The sequence below is a fragment of the Brassica napus genome, chromosome A3 (genome assembly GCF_020379485.1).
Source record: "Brassica napus cultivar Da-Ae chromosome A3, Da-Ae, whole genome shotgun sequence".
Taxonomy (NCBI): domain Eukaryota; kingdom Viridiplantae; phylum Streptophyta; class Magnoliopsida; order Brassicales; family Brassicaceae; genus Brassica; species Brassica napus.
The window spans coordinates 30,724,279-30,749,129 of NC_063436.1; the positions used below are offsets into that span (position 1 = coordinate 30,724,279).

Genomic DNA, 24,851 nt, shown 5'->3' on the forward strand with positions numbered 1-24,851 from the left:
AACCAATAAGATGATTATTTCTTTGCTGCCTAGCTAAACAGAACAATTACAAGTTTAATTCCATGTCAAAATAATACTCCTGTTGAGTATTTAGTATTTAGTATTTACTGATGTTTCAACTTTTATGTGGGTTTATTTGTTACGACTTGAATGTTACAAATACTCCATATGTTCCCGAAAGTAAGATTTTCTAAAGTATGCACGCTTATTAAGAATTTAATAAATGTTTATAATTTAATTTATTTTTTACTTTATTATACACTTTTCAATAACTTTTCAACAATGAAATTTAATCAATTCAAATATTCTCAATTAATGTTCTTCAAAAGTATTAAAAAATATCTTAACAATATAAAAAATCTATTTTTGTGGAATAAGAAAAAAAATTAAAAAATCTTATTTTCGAAAATGGAAGAAGTATTTTTTTTTAACTGACCTGGTACAATACTTATATAGTGATTTGTTTATGTCTTTTACTCTTTTATTAATTGTTATTACATTTTCAAGTTTGGTACAGTTAATATATAATTTGAAATAATCAAATTAAGAATCTTCTTCAACATATGATATTTTGAAAAATATATAGCTGTAGAAATAAAATTTCAACATATGTTAATAACTTTATTTTGGTATAAAATATTATGTGGTTAACTTATTTTAACCCGTTTAATGGTAAATGATAATTTATTTATATGAAAGCTTTTCTAAAAAAATAAATAAGTTAATTTACCAGTTTAATATATTTTTTCATATTTTTATATAATACTTCTATTTTAATATAATACAGATTATAATTATAAATTTGTAAAAAATAGCATAGATCATTTTTTGTTTTATAATAAAATTTAATTAATATTAATTTAAATTATATCATTAATTACGAAATTAATTAAACATTATTTAATTAAAAAATATTTAAAAAGCTTAGTAAGATTTTGTTAGATTTTTCTCAACAGATTTTTCTATAATTAAAAATAAAATTCAAATCTAATATATTAAAACAGAAGTCATGACTTCTTTTTATGTGTGATTTTTTTAGTTTGGACCATTCCTAGAAAATATCATATTTTACATAACTTCATTATTATATCTTTTAATATCTTTATCTTTTTATTTGAAATACAAATGAATATATTTAAAATGTTTAAACAAAATCTTTTTAAAATCTTCTTAGAATCTTTTTAAATTTACTTTCGAAAATTAGTTAGTTTTAATTTAAATTATCATAAAATACAATTAGAAATAAAAATTGAATATAGTTTTGGTTTATAAACGAAAATTTAAATAAAATGAAATTAATTAATTTCAAAAATATATTTACTAATAATTTTTAAAGATTTTGTTAGAAATAAATATTTATTTCTATTTTATTTTTTTTTCAAATTTGTTTTCTAATAAATAAAAATCATGATTTTTTTATGATTGATATTTTTATTTGGACCATCATTTAAATTTTCTATTAAATGTATATCACTAATGCTAATATATATATAATATTTTGAACTACTTTAATCATAATATCTTTTACATCTTTTATTTTTTTTAAAAAAAATTAAAATTCTAACAAATCTCTTGAAAAAGATTATAATAAGATCTTAATTGTCATAAATTGAATATAAATATTTTCAACTAATTTAGTAATTAGTAATGAAATGTTACTAAAAGAATAAAATTATATCATATTTTATCAATTTTATAATAATATCTATCATTTTATAATAAAAACGTTGTATTGAACAAAATATGATAAAATTATTTTAAATTGATAAGTTAACATATTTTATTTTCTAAAATATAAAATATTTATGCTAAAAATATAATATGTTGGTAGAACGGGTTAATATTAGTAAACTATATAATACATGTATAAAAATTTATCTTATCTTAAACTTTTTAATATACAGTAATTTATTATATAAAATTAATAAACATTAAAAATTACTAAAAAAATCTAGCGATTTGAATTACGGATCAAGATTATAATAAATTAAATACGAAATTATTTTCATATATGTTGTTTCCTGCATTAAAAATTAGTTTAGTAATCAAACGCAAATTCAATAGGACAAATATATAATAAGCAACATATATATGTGATGATTTTAATTTACAGCATGAAAACTATAAAATTATTATATTTTGCATAATTATACAAACATTTAAATATGTGAGTAACATTAAAAATATGTAATAATTATGTAAAACAAATATCTATATATATAAATGTGAAAATATATACCCGCACGGTTGTGCGGGTGGAAATCTAGTTTATAGTCAAAATTGATTTATTATAATATTCTTATTGATTATTATGTTATATTATGTTATTAATGAAATGGACCTACTGTGACTTTTTTATGGTGGATAAAAATAGTACCTCTCATTTAACAGAGAAGATGTTTGTGATTCTTACATCAATAATTCAATACAGAAAAGTTGGAGTCAATGACTTAATTGTTGTACTTCCATAAAAAAAAATTAAATACGTCAATTAATAGGCCCATAAATTTTTAAGGCCTAATAGATTAATTAGTGGGCACATAGATTTTCTTAAAATACAAAACTTGTTTGTTTCTAGCCCATAAAGTTTTAGGTCTGATCTTGGAGCAGCTAATGTTGATGCTCTTTGTTAACACCATGCTTAAAAATTGAAATAGCAAGAAGCTTTAGTTAGTTTCTCTATTCATTCTCTTGAAGTGCAAAATCACACACACTCTTGTGTTATGAACACATATCTTTTGCCTAAGCTAAGCTTAAAGATAATTGTATTAGAGAAAAATACTCAAAGAAACCTTTTTAGAAAGAGCCAATGCAATAAACATGAAGCTCCTGAATCTCACACCTAATCTTCACCAAATATCAACTAGACAGAACACACCGCACAAGACGCAGGTCATAAACTGCAAAAGCGTTAGTGTATATATATATATATCTTTACTTTGACTCTTTATTACAGACACAACAAGATTTGAGTCTTTTCACAAGAGCAACAAGATTGTAATGGGGAGCATCGATGCCACAGAGTTGGGTTCAGAGAAGAAACCAAACCCTGGGAAAGCGACCATTCTTGCTATCGGAAAAGCCTTTCCTCACCAGCTAGTGATGCAAGAGTACTTGGTCGATGGCTACTTCAAAACCACAAACTGTGACGACCCTGAACTCAAACAGAAGCTTACTCGCCTCTGCAAGACAACCACGGTGAAGACAAGGTACGTTGTAATGTCAGAGGAGATACTAACAAAGTATCCAGAACTCGCCATCGAAGGAGGATCCACCGTGAAGCAGCGTCTGGACATATGCAACGACGCTGTAACCGAAATGGCAGTGGAAGCTTCAAGATCCTGCATCAAAAACTGGGGCCGTTCTGTTTCCGACATAACTCACCTTGTTTATGTCTCCTCAAGCGAAGCTCGTCTTCCTGGAGGCGACTTGTTCTTAGCCAAAGGGCTTGGTCTCAGCCCCGAGACGCACCGGGTTCTGCTCTACTTCGTCGGCTGCTCTGGAGGCGTTGCTGGTCTCCGTGTAGCCAAAGACATAGCCGAGAACAATCCGGGGAGTAGAGTCTTGCTTGCCACGTCAGAGACGACCATCATTGGTTTCAAACCGCCGAGTAAAGATAGACCGTACGATCTTGTTGGTGTCGCGTTGTTTGGTGATGGAGCCGGAGCTATGATCATCGGGTCTGATCCAGACCCGGTTAGTGAGAAGCCACTCTTTGAGCTTCACACCGCAATTCAAAATTTTCTACCTGGTAAAAAACTACAAGACTTTTGCATCCAACAATGCCTATAACCAGAACCGTTCTAGACACAATCGGATGAAACATTTACTTGAGAAATTTTTTCATAAATACTTTTTTTTTGGTCAAATATTTTCATAAATACTTTAAGATATATTTAAAAATTATTTATAAAACACTTATATAAGTTTATAAACCCAATTCTACTTCCAAAATACTAAACCCTAAACAATAATCACATTTAAACTCAAATATTTTGTTTTTTTATTGAGTATATTTTTGAAAAGTTGGTGGTCACTTTAGGGTATTTTAAACAATTTCTCAAAAAAAAAATTATGATCCAATAAATCTTAGATCTGGATTAACTTTCGTGTCGCAGACACGGAGAAGACAATAGATGGGAGGCTAACGGAATCAGGCATAAACTTCACACTATCAAGAGAGCTTCCACAGATAATAGAAGACAACGTGGAGAGTTTCTGCAAGAAGCTACTAGGAAAAGCAGGACTGGCTCATAAAGACTATAACCAGATGTTTTGGGCGGTTCATCCAGGTGGACCAGCCATATTGAACCGAATGGAAAAGCGGCTTAACCTGTCGCCGGAGAAGCTGAGTCCAAGCAGAAGATCTCTCATGGACTATGGCAACGCAAGTAGCAATTCGATCGTTTACGTGTTGGAGTATATGTTGGAGGAGAGCAGGAAAGCAAGGAAGATGAATGAAGGTGAAAATGAGTGGGGTCTGATTCTGGCTTTTGGACCTGGTGTTACATTTGAAGGTATCGTTGCAAGGAATCTCGATGTTTGAGCAGAAAGTGGGTGTTTTGGTTCTACCTTGAGGCTCAAGAAACAGTCCCCTTTTGCTTTATAGTCATTTCAACAGAGAGAGAAATGCATATAATAAGATATGAATCTAAAAGAAATGAATTGTTTTTTCACAAAGCAAAACAACTTAAAAAAATAAGAAATTTCAAAAATAACGTCTACATTATTGTTTACTAAACGGCGACGTATCAAACTCCCTCTGTCATTTTCGGCGCACGCTATCACTGTAACGAACTTTACTATCCTGCGCCGTGTTTGTTATCGTTCGCATCGACCGCGTTTATTCAACGACGGGATGATCGGAGAAAAGAAACGTGATCCGTCGTACTCTCTCCCGGAATCGTGATTCGGATTGTTGATTAAAGGATCTAATCGGTCAACAGGCCAATCGAATTCCGTTTTCTGATTCGAACTCACGAAGACATCCTTCTTCTCCATCTTCTTCGTCTCCGCTCGACCGATCGTAGACGAGATCGTACGAAGAAGAGCTGGATCCAAGTAGTCCTCAAGCTTTCTCTTCGGATTCCGCTTGATCTGTGACGACGAGGACGACGAACGGTTGTCTTCTCTGTTTTGATTGACATTGATCACACTGAATATCAATAAGATAAATTAGAGAAAGTACGAAAGAGAGATGAGGAAGTTACAGAAGATAGAGAGACGAAGAAGACAGAGGATGAATCGGATTTTGAGAACCAGCTCCGCCCATATTCGCCATAGCTCTCCCGCCAATAAAAATAACGTGCAGATGCATATGTATCCCCTACATATATGTTTGAGATAAAGCCCGTTAAATTTTGATTTAGGCCCATTAGCATATCACAATTCTCTTTGTGAGTTTGCGAGTGAGGCTTATTGGTGTGTCCGTGTGTGCTATTCATTTTGGTTTAACCTCGAAAGAATCATAAACGGATGAATTTTAAGTGGCAAATGGATTCATCTGATGATGATTCTTGTGTCAAAATAACAATTGTGGAATTGTAGGTGCTGTAACGATGGCCAGTGGCGGACCCAGCAATTAAATTAACCTGTGTCATTATATTTTGTTTAAAAAAAGATCACAATAAGAAAAGCAATATGGAGCATCGAACTTGGGTTTACTTGGGTTTAACATCTAGACTGATGATTCTCCTTCAGTCTTTATGTAAAAAACATTAATTTTATCTTTTAACCTGTGTCAACTGACACACCCAATCCTTTACTGGGTCCGCCTCTGACGATGGCTAATACAGGACCTGACCCTAATGGCTCACAGTTCTTTATCGCTACTGTCAAAGCTAGCTGGTATGCTCTCGTCTCATTGATAAACATCATTCTCTCGCCTTACAGACGTTATAAAAGTTTTTTTACGGAGAAGGGAGTGGAAATGAGATCAAGAACTATACTCTTTAGGATCCATACCAAGTTGCATTTACAAAGCATTACACTAGATAATAGCCCTGTTCCGCGGTAGCGTCTAGCGACTGATTTTACAAAGCAAAAAAGAAAAACTTAAATGGAAAGAAAGAAGAAAAATGGAAGAAATCCTTGTTTTCATGTCGCAGCCAAGAGTGAGAAAGGAGGAACAGTGACGCTATTTAATTTGGCGACACAAATACCACCGGATTCCGTCAGAATAATTGACGCTGCGTTCTCTGTTTTAACACTGGCGGCAAGTTAAGCAAAAAATGATGAACAATTTCCAGCCGCTCATGTCAATCGCTGCGATCAACTAACGAACAGGGCTAACATGTAGATTCATTCATAAGGTTTGGTAACTTATAGGCGAAATCTGTGTGCACAGGTTGGAAGGAGAACATGTTGTGTTGGGAAGGTGATACAAGGAATGGAAAAATGTATTTGCATGCCATTGAAAGTGGAGCTGGTACTTACAGTGGCAAACCGAGGAAGAAAGTTGTGGTTGCTGATTCCGGAGAGATCCCTAAACACAAATGGGATGAAGAAAGATGACAAAAACACTACATAGAACTTACACATCTCAGCAAACCATAGTTTTGTTCCTATGTAATCCACTCTCTTTTTATTTATAGTTTTGCAGATGCGATTATCTGAATTCTGAACACTATGCCAATGTAGTTAGTTTTTGAAGCTGGAAGCATACGTAGCTCTTCACTTAAGTTTTTTTTTCTCATAAATTTCAGTTAGACTTTATTTATATATCTGATATCTGATATTTGTGATAGTTGACTGAGTATTAGAAGACATTTTCAACTCATTAGATGGCTTATGTTGCAGGGATTTTATGTATATGAAAAAGTTTAACAAAAGTTATATTCATTGATTTTTCTCCTTAAATTGGTCCTAATTAATCTCATCATATAGACCTTTAACTTAAACATGTAGACACTCATATGAAGACCTGATATTTCACAAGTCTTAAACTTTCATATTCTCCATATATCGAATGACAATATAATGAAACACACAACAACAACAACCAGTGCCGGCCCATTGAATATGAGGACCAGAAGCTCAAAGAAAATTATGTACTGTGATAATAAGTATTTTTTCAGAAAAAATAAAATTTTTGTAAGGCTGCAATTTCGAACTTATTACCTTTAGACTAAACCATGTCTAAATTATTACCATTACGCTACAAAAAACTTTCTCGATAAAAGGCCGGTAAAATTAATATATTGTTTCGGACCGGAAGTTCCAACTTCTAATACTTGGTATCATGGCCGCTACTGACAACAACAAAAAAAAATGAAAGGATGGTACGACGAAATACAGAAAGAGTCAAGATAAGATGGTTCCAAATAAGAAAAGAACACAAGTATTGGCGCAACAAGTCAAAGCCTAACTATTGAACAACTTTAGAAGACAAGCCACCAGATGTTACAAACAAATCTTCCCAAAAACAAACGGCAGAGCAGACATTAGTCAATTGAAATCACAAGACATGTGTATAGATAGCCACATGCTTATGCTGTTATCTACTTACACCCAGGGCCGGGCCTGAGTAGAGGCACATAAAGCATGTGCTTGGGGCCATACAAGATATATATAATTAAAGTGCTAACAATTATGTAAACGTTACACTAGTTCTACTGGTAAAAGCGCCGGGATGCGCATGAGAGGTGCAGAGTTTGATTAACTAGACCTCTTTTTTAGCCACTATTTCTGATTTTTGAAGATAATGCGTTAAAAAAAATTTGTTTGCTTCTGGGCCTAAATTTCTCAGGCCCAGCCCTGCTTACACCTCATCAAAACTCATGTATATGTATGGGCTATTCTTATCCACACATCTTTACAGATATCGTTATATATGTCCCCTCAGCCTCAATGCGTGTGATTGTTTTAATAACTTTTTGATGATTTAGATCTTAAGTGTTTGTTTGTTCTGACATTTTTACGCGTTAGCAATAGTGTTTTTCGCAAACAGAAGGAAATTTCGTGTAGGTTTGGAAATTTCTTTTAGGTTAGGTAATGAGAAAATGATTTGTTTTAATGTAAATGGACATGCAGATGTGAATTCTGCTTTTGAAATTTATAACCTTTTTTTTCAAAAAAAAAAAAAAAGAAATTTATAACCTTAGTGAACTGCATTTATTTCTGAAGTTGATTACATACTTGTTAACTTTATAAATCACAAGTTTAATCCAGAGATATCGAATCAGGTTGATATCAAGTTGAAGAAAAAAATAACTAAATGGGAAGCAGGAACTGTTAGTCCCGTCGATCTTCGGTGCCCATGATTATTATATATAGCTTTAGATTTTAGTGTTTTGAGTTTTTTTTCTTAATGCTGATTTATTATGATCTTACAACTATGATATGAGAAAGATTACATAAACGATTCGATAACTGACAATACTACATGACTTATGAAGACCTATGCCTAACTGCATACTCCCTCTGTTCCTGAAAGTAGGATTTTCTATATTTATTTTTTGTTCCAAAATGATAGATTTTTTAAAATTTAAGATATTTTTAGTAGTTAATGTTGAAAAGTTATATATTTTTAAGAAACATTAGTTGAAAATATTTGAATTGGTTGAATACTATTGGTTGATATTTATTGGAAAATATATAATAAAATAAATAATAAATTCAATTATAAAAATTAATTGTTTCCTTAATATGCGTGAATACTCTAGAAAATCATTTTTTGGGAACGGAGGGAGTATTACGTGAATCTTTTATTTATCGACACCAGGCCCGTCTCAAAGTTTTAGAAGGCCCAGTACATGAATAATATAAAATTATTTGAAAAATATCCTAAATTTAAAAACGGGGTCCTAAACTATAACTAAAATTATCTAAATTTTTTTGGGCCTTGTGTAAAAGCACCTTGGACACACCCCTAGAAACGGGTCTGACCAACTGTTACGATCGATATTCAATTGAAAACCATGTAAATTGGGCTAATTAACTCATAACCCGAGTCTAGTTGTAAAATTAAAACTGATCACGATCAAGTTGAATTTTATAACTATTGCGTCACGTCTTTGTTGTTTTTTTGTGTAAATTGGGCTAATTAACTCGTAACCCGAGTGTAGTTAAAATTAAAACTGATCACGATCAAGTTGAATTTTATAACTATTGCTTCACGTTTTTGTTGTTTGGCCCAAAAAGACTAAGTTTTGAAGTTAAATTTCTTACAGTTTTATTATTGTCCTCCTACTGGTCAATGAGCTAAAACAAATTGTGATCCAAATAATATACTATAAAAAAATTTCGTGTCCCATTCCTTAGTTTCCACGCAAAGGGTCGCTCGAGTTTTGAGTAACACGAAATTGGAGAGACCAATGAAGGATGTGGGCATTGAATCCAACCCTATTATATGGGACCAGCTTCTCCCGATTCGTCGCGTTTTCTTCTTTTTGCTAGTTTTTTTTTTTTTTTTTTGTAAATGATTGTCATATTTAAAGCATGAGAAAAAAAAAGAAATACAGACCTAGCCAAGGTGAGAGAGTTTGTGAGGGATTATCCCTAGTAGAGGTTACAAGAAACAAATAGAGCAGGAGCAATTAGAACGTAGCATAGATCCCCTAAAATATTGCAGGTCAAATGCTAGTAGGGTTGATGAGTAAGAAGACGTGACACCAAGAAGGGTCCTCACGGTGGGAGAAGAGTATGAGTAGGGCTGGGCAAATAAACCGAACCCGAAAATCCGAACCGAACCCGATCCGATAAAAATGAATCCGAACCGATCCGAACCCGATATAAATACTGAATGGATCATGTTTTTTGGTATTGTGGGTTATGAGTATTGTCCGAACCGAACCCGGACTTAAATGGATATCCGATAGAACCCGAAACATTTAAAATCACAAAAAGAACTTCTACCAAATATGATGTTAATTCTTAATATGTATCCAAAATACTTTAAGATATTATTGAACTTCTAAAATAATTATCTGTTACATGAAGGTTGATGGTGGAATGTGGCGGTTGATGCATGAAGTTTTTAGATTTTTATTTTGTTTTTATTGAATAATGTTTCTCATTTCATGAGAACTTATTTTTGTTTTATGATTTCATTTATCTGGTTTTCTTTCTATCACTAACTATGTTTATCTATCGTTTGATTTTGAATGATCACATTTGATATTTTTTCTTATTTTTGAATCGATTTTACTTATGTTTTGGCTATTAAAATATATACAAATCATGTATTTTAAATCCGAAGAACCGATTTCATTTATGTTTTAGTTACAAAATAGATACAAATCATGTATTTTTAAACCGAAGAACCGATTGCGACCCGAACCCGAAAGTACAATAGGTTATACCGGTTTTTTGAAGATTTACTAACCCCGACCCGAACCCGATAGAACCCGAACCGGTCCCGAACCGAACTTTTATAAAACCCGAATGGGGTTGATTTTGATAAGCCCGAAAAACCGAAACCTAAATGGATAAAACCGAAACTCGATTGGGACCCTGAATGCCCATGCCTACAGTATGAGCGTTTGTGACGAAGCACTCAAGGAGGAGTTTCTTTTTGCTAGTTAACTGGCCATTTTGTATATAAATAAATTCACTATTAAGAAATAAAGCATATTTAGAAGATATATTAAAGTTTTATAGTATTGAAAACTAAATATGAAGAAATCAGAGCAACAATTACGTTGCATTGAGGTACACAAGGGAAAATATACAGCTAGCTACTAATGAGAGTTTTTTGACCAATAGCTAACGAAAGTTGATACCATTAATTTTGGGATAGAAGAAAAAGATAAGAACACTTAAATGGTTTATTAAAAGATAATAGGCGACTTTCCCAATTTATGATCGTCTTCTAATGATGTTTGTATGCCAAGTTGATATTATCATTAGCAAACATTAGTTAGCATTCATTAGTTGCTTTGGTCAACCCATACATTTCAAATTTAAAAGAAATAACTAAACTAGTAAACTTTAACCATGGTTATTTTTAGTGACAAAAAAGAAGAACTATATTGTAACATTCCGACCGTCCACGGCTAATGGGCCATCCACGCCCGCTCTCTCGGCCAGTGGACCCTATCCCGTCTGACGGTCGGTCCGTTAATTTTCCAAAGGCTCGAAATCATTGTTTACTGACCCTACAATCACCACCCAACATTTTCCCATGCTTTGGTCTCACTCGCACGCTATCGCGAATCACTTCCCGATAGATCACCCATATTTCCATTACTCCAGTTCAAACACGCTTAATTCTGGAGTTCTTTTAGGATGTGTTCCGGAAAAGGTAAGTCAACTTTGGTGACATAGGTAGCCAAATCAATTCTCTTAAGCCTTTTCACATATCACAACTCGGGATGTTACATATATATTGGTATCCTAGTATATTTTTCATAAAAAACTGTAGAATACTAGACTAAAAACTGAAACTATTTCTATACTAAAATAAATACATTTGAGAAAATAAAATACATCAAGTGCCAGTTGCAAAGGGTGGTAATTCTGTAATTAAAGAGACACCTTAATGGCATTTACTTAGCCTTTCTCTATATAAAGTCTCCAAATTACACTCTCCACAACACACATCAGAACAAAGCTTTCCACACTAGAAACATTAACAAAAGAAGAAGATAAAAAAGACACCAACTTAGCTCACCAACATATTCACAGTGGCTTTGAAGACGGTAATAATCATATTATTTATCACTAGGGTCGGCCCGCCCTACAGGCGGGATATTAGTTAATTTGATATTCACTAAATATTCGAGTTGAAATTTGTTTTAAGATTCAAGAATTTGCTTATTTGTTATGTGTTACTTATTAGTATGCGGTGGTATAGTTGTTTTTTTCGATTATTCTTGCTTTGATATTGTATCAAATAAACTAATTGTCCAACTCATAATTATAGACGTACAAATGTGGATTTGTGATAAAGTTTGATGACAATACTGTTTTTTTTTTATTCTTATTCATAGTGGAGTCTGCATGTGTCAAAAAGAGGCCTATATCAACTTTTATGTTTTTGCGTATGGATTTTAAATATATATTATTTTATATAATGCATACTTGCTCTACAACATTTGCTTGTAGACTAAAAAAAAACTGTTTTCTATATTTTTAAAAGAGAAAATATTTAGTCTAGAATATAACATGGACATATGTATTGACTATATATAGAAGTTGGGTGTTATTTTAAAATGACATATGTATAGAGGTTTTTCAACCATTACTTCACTGGCACAAAACATTTATAAGTGCAAATACCTTCTTTTAAAAGCAAAACTAATAAAAGCGTGTACAACAAATATATTTTGATATATATTATATGCATAAAGTTATAAAGGTTGGAAACATTGCAAAACTGTTTAGAGCAAAGTTTTTAACTTCACGATCTTCATCTTGACGTCAGTTCAGTGCCGGCCCTGGCCAGAAGCAGAAGAAGCATGGACTTCCAGCCAACACGATAATAAGTATTTTCGCGACCACATATTTATAAAAAGTGACTTTAGCCTAGTGGTTCTAAGAGAAATTACCTGTGCTGGAGGTGCTGGGTTCAATTACTCCCGAACATATTTTTATATATATAGATTTTGACCTCATATTTGATAATTTATTCAGTAATATGGTATTAGAGGCGTCGATGAACGGTACGTGGATGACGGAGGAGTGCAACAGATCGTATACCGTGGATGACGGAGGAGTGCAAGAGATGGTTCATGGAGATGAAATGGAAGAAAGTGCACAGATACATCGTTTTCAAGATCGAGGAGAAATCCAAGAAAGTCACCGTTGACAAGGTTGGTGCTGCCGGCGAGACCTATCAAGATCTCGCCGCTTCCTTACCGGAGGATGACTGTCGCTACGCCGTGTTTGATTTCGATTACGTGACCGTTAATAACTGCCGCATGAGCAAGCTCTTCTTCATCACCTGGTCAGTGTTTTAGTCTTCTTAAACTGTTAAACGTATTCTTATATCCTTTTACCACTCTATAAGATGGTCAAATCCATTTGAACGTAACCAATCCGAAATCACAATCATACCAAACCGATCTGAGCCGAAACCGAACCAATCCGACCAAGGGTCAAAACGCAATTTATTTGTTGTTGTGTGAATATATAGGTCCCCGGAGGCGTCGAGAATAAGAGAGAAGATGATGTATGCAACGTCGAAGAGTGGGCTGAGAAGAGTGTTGGTAGGCATTCACTATGAGCTTCAAGCCACCGACCCAACCGAGATGGGATTTGACAAAATCCAGGACCGGACCAAATAAGTCTACATTCCATTTAACCGGAGTTACATGCTTCAGTGATCAGTAGCTGTTATTAACAACAGTCATGGGAAGCAATTAATTATCTGTTAATGTTAGTTATTGATGTTTAGTGCTTAACTTCGTATTTGCTTTTAGTTGTCAAACAAAAGAATAGCACTCCTTTTGTTGACAAGAGTTGTATTGACTATTGTTTCTGGTTCATGTTTGTTAGTCTTAATGTTAAATGTTATGTATGCCTCTGCTGCCGCTAATGCTGCTAATAAAAAGCCTAAGTTTATCTGAATTGTATTGGAACTAATGTCATTCAAGCAAAGCATGATACTGCTTAACTTGAACGTCATATGTAAAGTGTGATCAATTTTACTGGAAGTACAATTTAAATAGTCTTATAATTATGAAAAAGAGTGAGACTAATTTTCTTTAGAGAGGGTGCTTAGAAAAAGAGATTTAGTTAAACTTAAAAACATGAACTATTGACTGGCGAGCATGGTGATAGAATTTGTATTCATATTTGCTTGCAGTGTTACGTTTACAAACTTTTCCGGATTGGGTTAGGCCCAATTACAAATTCACTTGTGGATCTTAAACAACCTAAATAGTTTATTGGTAAACCCTACCTCACAATCTCACATGATCCAAATCTTCCAATTGATCTTTAAATATTTGTGAGGAAGGGATAATGAATAAAGGATAGCTGGTGTTTCAAAAAAAAAAAAAAAAAAAAAAAAAAAAAGAATAAAGGATAGCTGGTAAAACAAATCTTCTAATGGATCTTTCTTGGTCGTCGGCCCAAGAAAAATTAATAATAAATGATTATATTAGTTACCCGATATTGGTTTAGCAAATGCTCTCGTAGCTCAGTTGGTTAGAGCACCCGTTTAGTAAGCGGGAGGTCTTGAGGTCAACTCTCAACGAAAGCATTATTCCTTTTGTTGCTTTTAACCTTTCTGACCAGACAAAAATATCTAGAAAGGTATCTAGGCATATTTGCTGGGACCGACCGAGTTTCACCTCGAAAACCGAAATGATGAAATCTTCGTTGTTGATTGCGGAGAGACTTTTAACTCTTGCAAGTCTTCAATCCCAATTCACCGTTTCATGCGCTCCATCATGTTAGAATTCTTTTTGTTTCCTTAGTAAATAAGTAGTCAACATACAAACACCCTTTAATGATTTCAAACTTAGGTAGCTTTTCTTATTCAGTTGAGACACAACATTATAATTAGATATTTATACCAAGAAAAGTGTTAGTATATATAGTATTAGTTATCAATTTTACTTTGTTGTTCAAAAAAAAAAAAAAGTTATCAATTTTACTTTAACTTTATAGTAGGTTTTAGCTTGATAAACAAACCATATGATATGAAATGTCCCCTTCTTTTAAAAAGCTTACAACTTTTACGGTTGAAAAAGTTATGTGTTTATATATTGGGGTATATATGTGATTATGTGAATAATAATTTTGTTGATGATACCCGCTGTCACAATGGACCATGTGATTAACTTTCAAGTTTTCATCTCACAAAGAAGTGATTTTCAATCATGTGATCACCATCACCATGCCATTAGTTTAGAAGATAGATAGATGTGTTTTACAATGGCTCAGCCATGTCTATAGACATATATATTTTTAATTCAAAGACAAATGGGCTAGACCACTTTTTTAAATGTAATTTGTTTGTATGACCAGAAATATGAAATGGTTAGTTGGATGTTGATATAGTCATGGGAAACTTATTGAAACATGGTTTCCATTTATTGACGACAAAATTAGGTCCATCCTGGAATGTGTGTGTATTTGCAGTCCCTCTTACATCTCTTTGATTGCTCATGCGAGGTAGATGAATTTGTTTCAACAGTTCACGAGTTATTACAATTTCTAACACCAACTTTCACACCTTCGCTATAGAAGGTAGATATCATAATGTACTACAAACATTGAGCTTACCAACTTCATTTTCACAATAAGAATGTGTTCAGTCCATTCGCTAACTACTCATTTTACCGTTAACTAATTAGTTGTATACTGTTCTAACTTTTCATTCAGTTGTTTGATTGGCAAATTCTCATAAACTTGTAAATACAGATATACTTTACATTTGTGATTAGTCCATTACATAATATATAAAATCTAGTGAGTAGTACCAGTGACTATTGTGTGTGTGTAGTAGATATGCAAAGCCTATGGAGCTTTTTTATCATATACATTGTTAGATCCTGCAGAATCTACAGTCGAATAAACCCAATCAAAGAAGTAGGGCTTCACCACCCATTTCTTTTATTTTTATTTAATTTTAAGTGGGAACTCAGATAAACGTCAAAGCGTACACAATACGTATACCTCCACAGTTATGCCACTTTGCACAAATCAATCATCTTTGTCTATCCCATGTCGTAATCAATCACATTTTATCATAATGTCTGCATATTTATAGATCTGTGGTCTTTAATCGTTGTAGTACAATGATAACGATGAGTTTTGGACATCATTTGATATTTCCATGTGTGTTAACAAAAAAAAAAAGATAAGATAAGTCTCATTCAGAAAAAAAAAAGAAACACAAAACATTAAAATAAAATAAAGCCCACTAACTTAAAATAGTTCTGCAGTTATTACTACACCTCATATGGGTTATACGATCATGACCGCATGATCATCCAGAAACCCGACCCGGATTTTTTTACAACACATCTAATTGGGTCACCACAACGGGGCTCCGAACCACGTGTTTCCCACCATCAAACCACGTGACAGACCCGAAAGCAGCACCCGTTTCTCCCAACACCACATTCCTCGTATCCACCGTCACCGTTACCGCATAGCTCCGTCTCTTAACGGCCGAACTAAACACTAGCCTCGGCGGTTTCACCGTTATCGTCACTCCTCTCGGTGACTCTATCCTCGCCCGGTAAACCGCCTCGGGCTGGCCCACATTCGTCGCCGTCCTTATGATAGTCTTGCTCAACGTCCCTCTTCTCGAAGTGGGAAACATCGCCGTGATCGACGGGTAATTCAGATTCCCCGGCGACGGTTTTCTCTTCGTCGGACACCTCACCGGAGTTCTCGTGATCACTTGAATCGTCTTTGGTCCGTAACCGATTGAGCAGAGAAAGGTAATGTAATCGTCGTTGGTTATATCGTAGACCAGACCAGGATCCATAGCCCGGCCCAAATTGAGATGACCCGACCCGAAATCGTAAGGCGTACCCGACTTCCCCGTGGATTCATCAATCAACGAGCGGTTAGAGTTATCGACGAGGTTAGTCGTCGTCATCATTGCGGATCGTATCGCGGCGGGGCTCCAGTTAGGATGGGCGGATTTAAGCAGCGCCGCCGCTCCACTGACGTGAGGACACGCCATCGATGTACCGGAGAGGATGTTGAACTCCGTTTTGCGAGGATCAGACGCCAAACCGGTAGGCCCCACAGCGTCTGTCCAAGCGGCGAGGATGTTAACTCCCGGAGCGATCAAATCCGGTTTTAAAATCTCCGGGTTTAACCCGTTTGGTCCTCTCCCTGAAAAAGAAGCAATAACCGGAGCCGGTTTGATTCCGGTTATCGTCCCTCTGAAATCAATCGAAGCAACCGGATTCGGATGGGAAGAAGCGTAGGCTTTGATTCGATCTCCCTCGTTTGATCCAACGGCGCACGCGGGGATGAGATGAGCATCACCGACCAAACCTTCACCGTTAGATGCGCCGTTAGCGAGAATCATCCCAACGCCGCCTGCTTTCTTCACCACCAAACCTTTCGCCACACGAGGACTGCTTCCTCTATCGCAAATTACGATTTTACCCCTGACATGCTTCGGATCGAGCGAATTCTCCATGCACAGAGACGCCGACGACATCCCGGCGTTCCCTGGATAAACCACCGGAAACATCCGGCCTTTGAGCGGCACTCCGGCGTAAAGAGACACGCCGCCGAGACGGTGCCCGTCGCCGAGAATCGCATCCGCAGGGAAATTCCGATCGATCGTTCCCGCGCCGACGGTGGTCACCCACGGCGCGAGGTTCGTAACCGACATGCCGTTAGGTCCCTCGTTCCCGGCGGAGGAAGAGACGAAGATTCCTTTAGACGCGGCGCCGTACGAGCCAATCGCGATGGGGTCGAGATAATACGGCGAAGTGATCCCGTCTCCGCCGCCGATCGATATCGAAATGACGTCGACGCCGTCAACAACCGCGGCGTCGAAAGCAGCGAGGATGTCGGAGTCGAGGCAGCCGGAGTCTTTCCAACAGACTTTGTAGGCGGCGATGCGAGCTTTCGGAGCGACGCCTTTGGCGATGCCGGAGGCGTATCCGGACATGCTGGCTTTGAAAGCGTGACGCCCAGCGGCGGTTGAGGCTGTGTGGGTCCCGTGACCGTCTGCGTCACGTGGAGAAAGAAACTCAACCGTTTTGTTGATTCCTCCAATCACAGCGGCTTGTTGTCCCTTGGCGAAGAATCTCGCTCCCACGATTTTACGGTTACAGTTCCTGGGACCAAACCTGGCTCCAGCCTGGCAAACGCCTCTCCACCGCTTGGGGACTGGACCGAGGTTGAGATCTGAGAAGCTCCTCCGCTCCGGCCAGATTCCGGTGTCTAAGACGCCGATGATTACGTCTGAGCCGTAGTCGGAGTCGGACCAGAGCCCTTTTTGATTCTCTAGACCTAGGAACTGAGGAGAGCGCGTGGTGTGAAGCTCGCGGCGGCGGTCCTCGAAAACAGCGAGAACCGCCGGGTGATTGCGGAGGTTATCGGCTTCGTCGGGAGTGACCACCGCGGAGAAGCCGTGGAAGACGGTGTGGTACACGTGGAGGATGCTTGATTCTTGGGCGAACTCGGAACTGTACCAGTGGTAGTGCGTCGGGAAAACGGACGGCATAGATCCACCATCGACGCGGAAAATGAAGGTCTTCGCGGCCTGAGAGGCGTCGGCGGCGAAGGAAATGAACGGAGATGAGATAAAGAAGAAGAGGAGAGCGAGAAAAGAGGAAGCCATGGGGGAGTGGAGAGAGTGAAGTGAGAGGGGTTTTACCGACATTGGTGCTTGTCTGACCAATATAAAGGAAAAAGTAATAATTTACTTTCTTTGTATTTTAATTAATAAAATCTAATTACTTTATTAATCACTCTGGATAATCATCCTGCACAAATATTCCTAGTACCATGTCGCTTGTATGATTCTGGACAAATAATAGGATTAATAAATCACAAAATACAATTTAGTTAGTTTCTTCTCTTTTAGCCAAAACATAATTCTTCACAACAGGTATGTGTAATTGAAAAGATATGTTATTCACTTATTTGATTTGATGGACAACTAATCTTTTGGTTTAAGTCCTTAATTACTTTTTTTTAGCAACAGCCCTTAATTAGTTACCTTATATAATTAATGAGATGGGTGGGACACTGTGCAGTGGGCACACTGTGCTGCTTAAAACGACAGTGTTTTGCTGAGATACTGCGAAAGTGAGTCACACCATAGTAGGACTCGATATATATTTCTCTTTTATTTAATCTTTGTGGACATTGGAACTGCGGACGTTACCTTTTCTTGTTTTTGCTCTTTTCTCCAGAAATGATCACATGCATGTGAGATCATCTTAATAATAATAATACACGATCCACTTCTAACGGTCGATTTTTTCAATAAACTCATCACATTCTGTGCTACTGCTAACAGGTTGCAAAGCTGTTGATTTCATCGCCATAGAAGTTTAGTAATCATTATATTATTAGCAGACTTTTAAAGTATATGATATGTACAGTATTTCGAAATATTTGGATATCTATTTTTATATTGATGGTGAAGAGGAGGAGCGGGCTTCAGGAGAAATAGTCTGAGTAGCTGCATTCTGAAAATAAAGCAAGGCATCAAAAACTTTTGCGATCCTTAATATTACCATATTCGTCGACTGTGAATCACAACGGCTATACATACCAGCTTCTGCTATCATTTAATTTACTCAGGCACTAGGATTATAGGTTACGCAGACGACCACAAACCCAGCAGAAAGTTCCAATATAAAAGCCCATAGGAGCTATCATTGGGCTGCTAGCTTCTATTTTGTAGTAGGCCAAACCAAAACATATGACTTTCTTGCTCAGATAAGTGTTTTAAATGTTTTGTTTGATATCTCGAGCCATCAAAGTTCTATAATCGTGATTTAAAAAAACAGTACGAATGTTTGTGTCAACGTGTGGTGTATAGAAATGTTAACGAAAGGAAAGACTATTTTATTTTTGTCTCAAGTCTAAACGTGTGGTGTATTCAAGTGTTAACGAAGGTAAAGACTTTCATTATTGTCGACAGTTTTAACCTATGATGTTAAGTTTCATGGATTTAAATTCCTGACATAGTCGATCGAATTAGTTCAAGTTACAAAATATAATTCATCCAAATCTTAATCAATCTGCATACTTTATCTGCATTTTTTTTGGTAAAATGTTAAGATTACTTAATCTCCATTTTTATACATATATCGTTTGATCTTTGGCGTGTTTCTCATATCCCGCTGTTCCATGTATCTTATATATCTATGACAAACTTTTTAGGAGCATCAATATCACAAGCATAATGCAAACTACTATACATACAAAGTTCTGTTTAGGATATATCTACCTTTTCATTTGTGTGGCCGCTATTTACTTTTAAGTTGAAAAATCTTTGAACAATCAACACCATATATACCAATGTCCTAGATATTATTCGCACTGTTTTTAGAAATAGGGTGATGGTGAACCTTCTGGTTAAATTCTAAATTGTTAATTAGAGTGAAACGAACTTTCATTTGGTAAAGACATTGTACTAACACATTGTATCTGTTATAGATTTGAATTAATTATTGATGAAACGAAAGGGTGCAATGAATAGAAACATGCACTAATAATAGTAATACCCTTTCAATCGTTCTCATGCTTCTCATCCATGCATAGCTTATCTACTTCTTTGTAATGTCAAATCTCTTAGGAATAATAACCATTCACAATTGTCAAGCATGGTTGGGCTTTTACGTTGTACTCCATAAGATTTCAATTTAGAGTAAAAATGCACTAAGGATATATCTCTTTTCAAGTAAAAACTATAAACCCTAAGAGCACACACATTAGTGAACTTATGGGGGGTTCACACAGATTCCAAAAAAAAAAAAAAAATTAAAATAAGGAATAGTGATGAACTTGTCTCTCTCCACTTCTTCTTAGTAAACCTGGTTCATCACTGTAGCGCGGGTCCCACGGCACGTAGCGGCCCGCGATTGGTCCGATTAATTAATTTTTTTTTTTTAAAACAAAAATCAAACAAAAAAAATAAATAATAAAAAAATACTTTGTGAACCCCTTTCATGGGGTTCACTAATGGGGATGCTCTAACAAAGAAAAACTTATAAAAATTCAGTTCTTGTAGACTATAGACTATAAACTAAAATTTTCACATCTTTGAATAGTCTAGCTAGCATGAATCTATGACAGATAAATGTATGCTAGTGTACTAAAAGATGTGAACAACTACGTTAAAAGCTAACTTATTGTTGAACTTTAGAAACATGCAAGATTTGTAGTATTTAACTAAGGCCACGGTTTTTTTTTTTTCTGTTTGGGTAAGTATATTACAGAAAAAATGAAGGAAACTTAAGGGAAGTAAAGATGAGATTAGAAAAGAGAAGAGTACGTTAAATTGTTAATATCACATCTTTCAACAATCTTCTTTAATTAATTTCAGTTCATTTCCAAGCTAGTATAATCCAAGACACTACTAGTGTTTAAACCCAAGAAGTCAAAACCAACAACACTACTACTAATGTCGCTTGAAGAGTAGCTGCTACTACTAGAGTCATCTATATGACATCTCACATTCTCACAGCTACACTCCTTACCGTTTCCCAACCCAAAACGACACGCACTGCAGAGATACTTCTCTCTCCCAAACAAGAGTTTCCTCTCATCACGTTGCTGTTGGTCTTGCCATGGCGGGCTGATTCTAAGCTCAAGATTCAAATCCAAGCTCTTCGTTTTGCAAGTCAGACTCTTTTTAAACCTTCCCTCCTCCCTAGAACTTTCCTCCTTCTCCAGCTGAGGACCGAAAGAGAGAACCTTTACAAGCGAGTCCTCTGTTTCTCTAGCTTCAGACGCATCTCGTCGAGCTTTGATCGGCCGATGAGTAGCGGGATCAATCCCTCCTCTCAAAAGCTTCCTCTTCACATGTGTATTCCAGTAGTTCTTAATCTCGTTATCTGTTCTTCCAGGTAACCTCGTCGCAATAAGAGACCACCTGAATAAAAAAAGCAGAGTATGAGAAACAGAGCATAAAACAGAGGATTTTGTTGATGACTCTTACTTGTTGCCGAGGAGGCTATGTAGTTTGATGATGAGATCGTCTTCTTCGAGGGTGAAGTTACCTCTCTTGAGATCAGGACGGAGATAGTTAATCCAACGGAGACGGCAGCTTTTACCGCAGCGGAGAAGGCCAGCGGATGCAGGGAGCGAGCGCCAACAACCTTCGCCGTGGGATTTGATGTAAGAGATGAGCTTCTGGTCTTCTTCCTTGGTCCAAGCTCCTTTGTTGGTGTGGTCTTTCTCGCAGCATGGAGACCTCCCCATATCTTGTGATGATGGTCTTGTTATGATGAAAACTAGGGTTTTATGGAGAGATGTTTTAAAAGAGAGAGAGAGAGAGAGGTGAGGACAAGCCTAAACTCTTTCTAGAAGAGAGTTGGTAAGACACGTTTGAAGGAGTGGCTAGTGGGCTCTGGTATCAAAATTATAAATATATATAATTGAATATTGACATGATCTTGTTCACAATATCAATGGGAAGACGCATTTATGTTTGTTTTACAATAATCGTAGTATAGACACGTTCAAATTTGAAATGGCGACATGCGTTTTGTTGTAGTTTACCACTTGATTAATTTGATCCTATGTAAAGAGATTACGATAGAATGAATACATTCCTATGTTTAAGGGATTTAGGATTATCTTGTTATTTCTTTCTTAGATAGTTTACCGCATCCTCTTTGTATATATACCGATATTGGTTGATGAATAAACACACACTTTACCTTATATTTTATGGTATCAGAGCCAAAGATCTCATGACCTAAATTTTTTTTTTCTTTTCGACCTCTACTATTGACCTTATTCTACTTCTACTAATCGTATTCATCAATCATAATGGCGGAACAAAGCACACCGCTTTCTACTACTACTTCTACTAATCCTACAAACACGCAGGCTACTTCCAGGGATATGTCTCCGTACTATCTTCATCCTTCTGACAACCCTGGAGCTCTCATTACTTCTGTTCTACTTACTCAGGAGAATTACACTGAATGGTCTACTGAACTACGTAATTCGTTGCAAGCAAAGCAGAAAACGGGTTTTATTGATGGTATAATACCAAAACCAGAATCAGAACCTGACTTGTCACGATGGCTTGCAGCAAACTCAATGATTGTCGGATGGATCCGAACGTCAATTGATTCAAAACTCAGATCAACAGTTATTCATGTACCTGAAGCACAAAAGCTTTGGGAATCTTTGCGCTTCCGCTTCTCTGTCAAAAACGGAACTCGTCTCCATCAACTACAAGACGAGATTACAAATTGTAAACAGAATGGAAAAACTGTTCTCGACTACTATGGCCGTCTCACTAAGTTGTGGGAAGAATTGCAGAACATGAAGACGACTCGTGCCTGTACATGTGCTGCTGCGATAGATATCGAAAAAGAAAGAGAAGACGCTAAGGTCCATAAGTTCTTGTTTGGCTTAGATGACTCGAGGTTTGCTGCTATACGATCTCGTATTACTGATGAGGATCCACTTCCGGATCTCAATATTGTTTACTCACGGGTTATTCGCGAGGAACAAAATATGGCGTCCACACGTGCTACAGAACAGCGGACTGAAGCCTTAGGTTTTTCAGCCAAATCCGAGTCTCCAAAAGAGTTATCTATTGCTAATCAGGATGCTGCCTCTTCACGCTCAAGGGATCCTTCACGTACTTGTACTCATTGTGGCCGGCCAGGCCATGATATTACAGAATGCTTTCTGGTTCACGGCTTTCCCGAATGGTATCTTGAACAACAAAAACGCAACTCCAGCTTCAATTCATAACGAGGAGGACGGGGTGGTCGTTCAAATAACAATCGAGGACGTGGGCGTGGAAGAGCTAATGCTACACAAGGCGCTTCTCAAATCAACTCGGATCAAATTAGTTCATTGATCTCTCTCTTACAAAACCAGCAGAGCAATCTATCTTCGGAACGTTTATCGGGTAAAACAACACTCTCTGATGTTATTATTGACACAGGAGCTTCACACCACATGACGGGAGATCTCACACTACTACATGATGTTCACGACATTCTATCATCATCAGTAACGTTTCCTAATGGACGAGAATCATATGCGACTAAACAGGGCACTTTACGTCTTAGTAAAGACTACGTGCTTCGAGATGTCCTCTTTGTCCCTGATTTTCATTGCACCCATATATCAGTATCCAAACATTTGAAACAAACCGGCTGCACCGCCATATTCACTGATACTCTATGTGTTTTACATGACCGTTTTTCGAGGACTCTGATTGGAGCAGGTGAAGAACGTGAGGGGGTTTACTACTTTACGGGGGTTAAAGTTGCACGCAGTCATGGAGTCTCAAAGACGAAAACTTCTACTTCTACTCTGTGGCATCGTCGACTTGGTCATCCGTCCTACAAAGCTTTGTCTATTCTGCCAGTGTTTAAGAATTTTAAAATAGATTTTAGTGATTCTCAATGCGATATTTGTTTTAAAGCCAAACAGACTCGTCAAGTGTTTCCGGATAGTCTTAATAAAGCTGATTTTCCGTTTGCATTGATTCATTGTGATGTGTGGGGACCTTATCGCACACCATCCTCTTGCGGTGCTGTATATTTTCTCACCATTGTGGATGACTATTCACGAGCTGTTTGGACATATCTCATGCTCGAAAATTCTGAGGTTGCATCATTGCTTCGCAATTTCTGTGCTATGAGCGAGCGGCAATTTGGCAAGAAAGTAAAGATGATACGAACAGATAATGGCACCGAATTTATGACACTTGCATCTTACTTTCGTGAAACTGGTATTGTCCATCAGACTTCATGTACTTATACACCGCAACAAAATGGCAGAGTAGAAAGGAAACACAGACACATACTTAATGTTGCTCGAGCATGTATGTTTCAGTCTCGATTACCTATTGAGTTTTGGGGAGAGAGTATCTTGGCTGCAGCTCATGTGATCAATCGGACACCGACTAATGTCCTTAATGGCAAGACTCCTTATGAAATACTGCATGGACGTCTGCCTATATATGAGCAACTACGGGTATTTGGATGTCTCTGCTATGCCCATCAGAGACCACGAGACAGAGATAAGTTTGCTACTAGGAGTCGCAGATGCTTGTTTGTTGGTTACCCCTTCGGCAAGAAAGCTTGGCGTTTGTATGATTTGGAGACAAATGAGTTCATCATTAGCCGTGATGTCGTTTTCTTTGAAGATCAGTTTCCAGGAATTGAAAATTCTGTCCCCATTACGACACCAACTCCGCAGCCTGATCTTCCTCTCGACGACTGGTTGTTAAATGAAGATACACAACAACAACAACATGACGCACC

General features: G+C 36.5%; 4 protein-coding genes, 1 long non-coding RNA gene and 1 other non-coding gene across 6 annotated transcripts; 3 read left to right on the forward strand and 3 right to left on the reverse strand.

Annotated features, from left to right (window-relative positions):
* Positions 1-2,942: 2,942 nt before the first annotated feature.
* On the forward strand, positions 2,943-4,724 carry LOC106428763 (type III polyketide synthase B). The gene is made up of 2 exons (XM_048766506.1): positions 2,943-3,751; positions 4,119-4,724. Exons 1-2 carry the CDS (start codon positions 3,001-3,003, stop codon positions 4,544-4,546), a joined length of 1,179 nt encoding a protein of 392 aa, XP_048622463.1. The 5' UTR covers positions 2,943-3,000; the 3' UTR covers positions 4,547-4,724.
* Positions 4,725-4,954: 230 nt separating this feature from the next.
* Positions 4,955-6,877, reverse strand: LOC106428748. The gene is made up of 3 exons (XR_007327851.1): positions 6,436-6,877; positions 5,211-6,334; positions 4,955-5,131 (listed from the first exon to the last, which is right to left on the reverse strand). It is a non-coding gene; the product is annotated as an uncharacterized LOC106428748 (long non-coding RNA).
* Positions 6,878-12,644: 5,767 nt separating this feature from the next.
* Positions 12,645-13,226, forward strand: LOC106428775 (actin-depolymerizing factor 9-like). The gene is made up of 2 exons (XM_013869528.3): positions 12,645-12,886; positions 13,076-13,226. Exons 1-2 carry the CDS (start codon positions 12,645-12,647, stop codon positions 13,224-13,226), a joined length of 393 nt encoding a protein of 130 aa, XP_013724982.1.
* Positions 13,227-14,072: 846 nt separating this feature from the next.
* On the forward strand, positions 14,073-14,146 carry TRNAT-AGU. Its single transcript has one exon. It is a non-coding gene; the product is annotated as a tRNA-Thr (tRNA).
* Positions 14,147-15,748: 1,602 nt separating this feature from the next.
* LOC106428776 (subtilisin-like protease SBT1.6) lies at positions 15,749-18,269 on the reverse strand. Its single transcript, XM_013869529.3, has one exon. The coding sequence runs from the start codon at positions 18,251-18,253 to the stop codon at positions 15,908-15,910; it is 2,346 nt and encodes a 781-aa protein (XP_013724983.2). The 5' UTR covers positions 18,254-18,269; the 3' UTR covers positions 15,749-15,907.
* A 2,609-nt stretch (positions 18,270-20,878) lies between these two features.
* LOC111214351 (transcription factor MYB32) lies at positions 20,879-21,995 on the reverse strand. The gene is made up of 2 exons (XM_022717082.2): positions 21,548-21,995; positions 20,879-21,481 (listed from the first exon to the last, which is right to left on the reverse strand). The coding sequence occupies exons 1-2, from the start codon at positions 21,808-21,810 to the stop codon at positions 20,929-20,931; spliced, it is 816 nt and encodes a 271-aa protein (XP_022572803.1). The 5' UTR covers positions 21,811-21,995; the 3' UTR covers positions 20,879-20,928.
* Positions 21,996-24,851: the final 2,856 nt, after the last annotated feature.